We start from the raw sequence: 7049 nt of genomic DNA, 5'->3' as shown, positions 1-7049 counted from the left end.
ATTTTTTAAATACAAATAAGTCAGTGCAAGTCGAGTTTGGTAACTCATTTGGTACTTGATATTTTTAACTAAGATCTTCTGGTTAAAAAAAAAAAATCCATGCAAACATCTATTTTATTTTGAAGGAAAGATAGAATGTTCGGAGAGGAACCACAATTTATAAGGTGGAATCCTGGAAAGCTTGAAAATTTTGGTAAAACTTCACAGTTCATATGCCAAATGTGCCAGATATTAGACTTTATTCATTCGACACTGGAAGATGTTGGAACATTTGTGTAGAAAATAAAAACGTTATTTTTAGGTTGCCCCTTTCTAAATCAACTAGTAAGTTGCCCGTGCGATGCACGGATAATATTATAATGTTTTATGTAAGATAAGTTTGGAGAATGTTGTACATATATTATATCATAATTGTCATAGAACTTTGTTAGTAATGAATTCATTATAAAAAGTAACAAAAGCTAAACAAAATAATGAAATAGAGATGAAATTTAGAATTTTTTAAATAAAAAAAAACCTTAATGAACCAAATGCTAAAATCCTCAATTCATACATTATTGAAATTCATAGAAAAAAAAGCACACACAGCATCTAGAATTATACAATCATCATTAAACCAAACCTCAAAAAAAAAAAAAAAAACCATTAACCCAAAACTCAATTCATTGTAGGAAAAAAGTCAATTTGTATTTCTTTATTGAAATATCAAGAAACTTACTCGAGAAAGAAGCTTTGGAGTCTAATGCAGATTGAATAGTCGTGTTGTTTTTCCTCTGCAAATTCAATTGCCATTGACTAAATCCCCTCCATCGTACCACTGTACACCCTTGGTATGATGGTCACTCCACAAGTATTAGTACTTGTGGGGTGGGATATGATGTATGGGGGCAAGGGTCGGGGTCAAAGTCTCCAAGAGAAAGCTTCACACACATATACACTTAGATTTGGCTAGAGTAGAATTTTTATTTTGTATAAAAAAAATAAAAAATAAAAAATAAAAAAAAAACCTAGATGATAACTGCTTGATCCCTATAATCCACTTTATAATTTACAACATGTTTAGCTTTTGTTTATTTTGAAAAGACCAGCCTACTCAAGTTATATGCTAAGATTAAACAATCTTGAAATGACAATGACAATGAGACTTTTACACTAAATAAACAATTATCGACTTCTCAGTTCTAGACTTCAAGCATCTTTTAGAAATCGATATACACAATAACACAACCTACAAAAGAAATAGCAAAACACAGAATTTCACGATCTTAACCCTACCGATTGTAAGTGAAGAAATGAATTTTTGAAAGTAACAAAAGATAACTTGAACTCATACATGTCAAGACCACTTAATGTGCGATGGATAGCCACTGACTACAACAAAAGATCACAAGAGCAATAGGTTTCTTCCATTGACTTGGTGTTTTAAAAAATTATAAGTATGGAAACAAAATTTGAGAGTAGTAGTAGTTGAGGAAATTTAACTATTAAAGGTTTTTTTTTTTTTTAAGAGAAAGAAAGTTTTTTTTTTTAAGAGAGAAAGAGAATGGAAGCATATGGTCAAAGTTGAGAGGGGGAGGCAAAGCATGAGAGAGGTTGGGGAGTCAAAGGTTTAGAAAATCCTACATTAATCATTATAGCAGAGTTTTGATAATATGCAAAATCTGAAAACAAAAAGGCAAAAACCAAAACGTCATTTTGGAGGCAAGTTGTGATTAATGCATCTACACAATCATACAATCATAAAGGCAAAAACTTTTTATATAACTAACGTAAAAACTTGTCATACTAAAAAAAAAAAAAAAAAAAAAAGACTAACAGAGGAGGGAAACTTTGTTTATGAGATGTTTGTATGTAAATTCATCACCATAAAATAATAAGGATTCCCATAGAATCAAATAAATAATAATGATTATTGTAAATAAAATATATAGATTAGTGTAATTTAGGCAACAGAAATGCTAGAAGATTATCTATCTCAATCTCATTAGTTATTAGTATCCTTTTTTATTATTATAAAAAAAAAATTTAAAAAAAAAACTACAACATTTGGTATACTAAAAGACATGAAGAAGAGAGTGAGTTGTGGTGTAAACTCAATTAATTAATGGGAGAGTTGGATGATTTTAGAGAAACTTCATAGAAGGTGCCACTTGGCAAAAGCTTAGACCCTCACAAAATGAGGTCTCTGCTTTTATATATATATTGATTGGTTATTGTCGTAGGTGTGGTGTGTAGGCATTAGCTGCACGCTAAAGGAAACAACAAAGTCAAGCTCAAAATTAAAAGCAACACATATTTTCAACTCTACAGAGAAAAGAAATGTGATTTTCATCTATAATCCTATCAATAAAAGAAGGGGTAGGTTGGACTTTGGAGTTGGGGGGATAATACAGTGATTGTGGAAATATTGGTTTTTAGTGTCCATTAATGATATAGCGTATCCAATTCTGTAAGAAAAATTAGCACCTTTTAAGTAACACCTGGCGATAGAGAACACTGCCATGGTTTGGGAACTGGCAGATCTTAGAGGGAATTACAACAGTGACTATTTCATCAGATAGTAAATGGCAAACTGGGATCATAATGTACCCAAAGAGAAGATTCAAAACACTGTGGTTGCTGATTACATTTTTTAGTTATATCCTGGATGATCAACGTCTATTCACCAAAGGGTAACTATAATGTTAAGCTAAACCTAAATTGTTTCATTCATTACAATTCATCCAGATAAATTCATGCCAAAAATTTTTTAAAAAAAAGGGAAGAATGATCAACCTGAAGTGCAGGTCAAAGGGGTGGCCACGTTTAATGCACTAATCCAAAGAGAACTCCTCAATCCATATTAGCACCTCATTTCTCTTCAATGCAACCAAACACCAAAAATTACAGAAAATAGTCAGAAATTGGTCTGGGAATTGGGAAAAACACAAAAACTGAGTAATCTTTTTTCATAGCTGTAAGAAACTGATAAAGTTTAAAGAAGACAATTTTATAAAACTAGCCGTGGCATTAACATAGCTGGTTTAACAGACTAGGGGGCAAAACAAAGCTGACTTTTTTTCTTTTATCTTTTTTATAATAACATAGGGAACATTTCTAAATAAAAGTCCTTTGGACTAGTTTTTCAAGCCTACTACACTTAGAAAAATGAAGCAAAAGAATGTAGCTACGAAGATCACTAGCACAGGAGTATCAGGATTCCAATATAAACAATATGGTAAGTGGATATCAGCACTAGTTTTTCCTTTGTTCTTGAAACAAAGATAATGAAGTTGAGTTAACACATGAATTCATCTATATTTGTCTTTATTCTACACTTCTATTTCGTCCCTCAATAATAGAGTATAAAAAGAGTTAGGAATGCTCAATTTGCAGATATCACAGCTATAACCAATATCCAGACTTCTTAATTTGAACTAAAATTTCATTCAAGTAGCTGACAGGAGCTCACATCCATTTTAAGTTCCTTGGGTGGATGGATGGCTTCTATGTAGCTTCATTCTTGGAAGAAATGTGAGCTTCAAATGGACAGAGGCATTTTTCTTCTATAAGAATTAATGCTCTTATGATGATCTTTATATATTATAAGGGTTCTTCCTAACACTATGTTTGGTTGCCAAATAGATGAAGGAAATGTTTTCTTTTTTCTTTTTTGAATCTCACTACTACCATTCTAGCCCCATGCCCCCCACCTAGTTTCTCAATTGTGCTTCTTTATTAATTTTTTTCCATGCGACACTAATGTTAATATAACTTATTAATCATATTTCAGGTTGTCTAAATAGCTGGAATCATTTTTAAATAATATACCAGGACAAAATAGAGGAAGTAATGTATGGATAGCATATCATACCATTACAAAGCTCTGTGTTCGGCCTGGATCATTGTATCGTGCAAACAAACAGCCTGTCTTAGGTTTGAGGCCATCATTTATAAGAGAAGAGCGAAGTGCTTTTTCTTTCTCTCGAACAATATCTTCTGTAGCTCTTCCACTGAACTTCAAAACTGCAACAATACCTCCTTCCACCTTTCTCAAGCTAATTGTTTCTTGATTAGGATCTGGTAAACTGGCAGAGATACATGCTTAGTGCTGAACTGCTTACATTATTGAAAAGATATAATGAAATACTTTTGAAATGATCATATCTTTTTGCAATTGTCTAACTAATCAAATGCATCCAGTTGCATTGTTTTAACTCAAATTCAGAAACCTAAATCTATACATTTTTTTTCTTTGGTATTTAGAATCCAATAAAAGTGATGATCCTCACCTGCTTATATCTTTCTCCAATGGAAGAACAACTTGGATGGATACTTTGGAAAGTTCAGCATCAAATGCCTGTGTGAAGACAGGAGTAGTCATTGGTATCTTCTCTGATGTGGAATTCTTCCCAAATATGTACCTAGAGAGATGAATTATCATCTGTATTATCCAAGAGAACAAAGACAAAATAGCACAACTGAATTGCATTCTTAAAGATACTCACCCAGTAACATCATTAAAGCCAGTTGACCCAGCTAATTTGTCTCCATTTGCTTCTACCACTATAAATGGTGTGTACTTTCTCACCTGTAGAATCATTTGAAAATCTAGTGAACTCATATAGTTTCTGGACATTCCTGCAAATATGATAAGCCACATATATGGTGAGCTCATTAATATCATTGTAAACACTGATATCATGAGTCATTTCCCAGTATTTACAAGTTTACAACAGTCATCTTTAAGGAAAGAACTATAATAAACTAGATGTAATGTTCTGCCCAGTGTGAAAATCAATACAGTAGCAGCAGAGGCATAAGTTAGTAAATGACTAGATGCAGAAACAATTTCTTTAAGAAAAGATGGAGAAACCTCATAGTTAGCAGTTCTTTTCAGTATCTGATACTTGGGTGATTCCAAGTCTGGAGTCTTGTATATCCGCAGCTGCAAGAGTTCCAATCTCCACATCATAAGGTGCATTAAATTACACAAACACAAAGATGATCATCTCATGTCATTTCAAGTAATGATAGTGCCAGTACCTGCTTTAAAACATCCAACAAACCTTCTAGAGAAAAGTAGTCATTTTTCTTTATGGAATCCCAATAATCCTACAGTTTACAAGAATATTATTATTACTAACATTTTTTATGTGCCGTATATTCTGTCATTCTCTCATCTGGTAAGAGAAATGAACCTTACCACATGGCTGCAAAACTTTCCAGTCTCTGGGTTGATGCCCATGATAGAGGTTCCTGTAAAGACCAATTCTGGGTTCCATGGCAGAAGGATAAACTTCATGATCATAGTCCACCTTGTAGTAATTTCATACGGTCCTGTCTATAGCAACTCAATCAGTCCTGTCTCTATAGTAATTTCGTAATGTGATCTCCTACTGGAAGTTACTGTCACCATTCAATATCATACTAATCTACTTGAAAATGCACAAAATGGTTATGCCTAAGCAGAGTAATTGACCGAGTCATATGTTGCACTTGTAACTATAATGATTCTTGAAGTCTATATGAAAAAAATAAGTTTCATTTGATTACTTGGTTGTTGTGAGAAAACTCAAGGACTTAATTCAATGTGAAATTAATCAATTGGTGAGGGGGGTTATGGCAGAGTAATGGTGGGAACCACAGGTGGGCAAAGTGTCAAAATTCAAACCACGGTAGGCACATCGAATTAGAGGCAAACTACATGTGGGCAAAGTGTAATTATTCTTAAAAAACAAGAAGTAATGACTCACTCGCAATCATACAAACTGCCAAAAAGAATGCATAAAAAAAGAGTTAATTAAAAACTAATATTAAAACAGACAAAGATTCATAAAACCATTTACACACATTATTATAATTGCAAACCATTGTGCCATAAACAAACAATTCTAACTCCAATAACATCAAAAGAAGTCTCCCGAACTTAGGTAGCCAACGTTACGGGTTTGTAGTCAACATCATAGTACTTAATAGTTTATAGCATTACATAATGAGAGACACTGAGACACACCAAATCATTATTAAATCATTGAATCACATTCAAAATTATGAATTAACCTAGTCCGAATTCAGGCTACATCATCTTCATTGTTGTCTGCACTACAAAAGTACTCATATAATTTCTTTACGAGCAAACCCCATCAAGTCAAAGCACCTACTAACTTATATATATATATAAACTATAACAGAAATCATAGTAAAGCAAACCTGTTTGACCCAGTGCAACTGGAACTCAGGCCTGAATAGTGTCTTCAAGAGAGTTATGTTAAACAAGTACCCACTTATAGTGTCATGCTTGGTAATTGGGTCCCTGAATTTCACAACCTCATCGTACGCCGTCCGATCAATACCCTGATCATCAAAGAGATGTGGAAGATCATCGTACAAAAAACTCACTAACCGTTCCGCGTCGACCGTTGGTTTTGGCGGGCTTTGGTCCACAAGGCTTAGCCCAATGGCCCACTTGATGTGTTTTTGGTCAGCTTTAAGTTTAAGAGTTGAGCTTTTGTTTTTGAAATATTGGAGAGGAAGTCTGGTGGTGGTGGGTTTGGTGGGGCTCAGTCGGTGGGAGGTGACATGCACGGCGGGGATTGGACGGAAATTGTGGTGGGAGAGTTGGGTGTTGGCCATTTGTTTGGGTTCAAAATTCAAATGGTGTAGCACTAGTTTGTGTGTACTTGCTTTCCTGGTTACGAGAGTGTGAATCTTAGCCAAAAGAAAATGATTGGTTGGTGTTGGTTGAAGCTGGCGGAGTGACTGTGTTCAGTGTTGTGAGGGCCAAGTGCGTCTAAAACTTTTTTCTTTTTTTTTTGAGGAACAAGTGTCTAAAACTTAGTGCATATTAAATTTCTTAATTTAGTTAATTAAAATATATAGTTTTGTAGAATTAAAAAACATAATAATTTTTTAACAAAAAAGAAGAAGATAATAATGTTGTGTTTTATTGGTCGGTGAATTAAATTGAAAAGTCTAATGTTTAGTATATAAGGTGAATGAGAGAACAACGTGGAAACAAAGAGGACATAACTATACATAAGTTTTATCTATTTTTAAATTATTCAGTA

At 33.4% G+C, this 7049-nt stretch overlaps 1 protein-coding gene across 2 annotated transcripts; it reads right to left on the bottom strand.

Moving 5' to 3' along the window:
- Window positions 1–1008: 1008 nt before the first annotated feature.
- Window positions 1009–6733, bottom strand: LOC142605638 (uncharacterized). 2 transcript variants are annotated; one of them, XM_075777080.1, is made up of 9 exons: window positions 6193–6733; window positions 5186–5323; window positions 5026–5094; window positions 4856–4927; window positions 4488–4570; window positions 4272–4403; window positions 3854–4067; window positions 2776–2858; window positions 1009–1228 (listed from the first exon to the last, which is right to left on the bottom strand). In XM_075777080.1, exons 1-8 carry the CDS (start codon window positions 6613–6615, stop codon window positions 2814–2816), a joined length of 1176 nt encoding a protein of 391 aa, XP_075633195.1. In that variant the 5' UTR covers window positions 6616–6733; the 3' UTR covers window positions 1009–1228; window positions 2776–2813. The 2 variants fall into 2 exon arrangements, with proteins under 2 accessions (XP_075633195.1, XP_075633189.1); XM_075777074.1 differs by lacking the exon at window positions 1009–1228 and having other exon boundaries at window positions 2524–2858.
- Window positions 6734–7049: the final 316 nt, after the last annotated feature.

Source organism: Castanea sativa, chromosome 1 (assembly GCF_040712315.1).
Source record: "Castanea sativa cultivar Marrone di Chiusa Pesio chromosome 1, ASM4071231v1".
NCBI classification, from domain to species: Eukaryota; Viridiplantae; Streptophyta; class Magnoliopsida; order Fagales; family Fagaceae; genus Castanea; species Castanea sativa.
The sequence above is the reverse complement of the archived record's forward strand: the minus strand, read 5'-3'. Positions and strand labels throughout refer to the sequence as shown.

What these genes read in the sequence shown, in the direction of transcription:
- LOC142605638 (XM_075777080.1), bottom strand. Translation starts at nt 6,615, where the DNA reads ATGGCCAACACCCAACTCTCCCACCACAATTTCCGTCCAATCCCCGCC. An exon ending in TGTTGGATGTTTTAAAGCAG is followed by an intron (nt 4,928 to 5,025) that starts GTACTGGCACTA and finishes GAACTCTTGCAG; the next exon opens with CTGCGGATATACAAGACTCC. An exon ending in TTGGAGAAAGATATAAGCAG is followed by an intron (nt 4,068 to 4,271) that starts GTGAGGATCATC and finishes TATCTCTGCCAG; the next exon opens with TTTACCAGATCCTAATCAAG.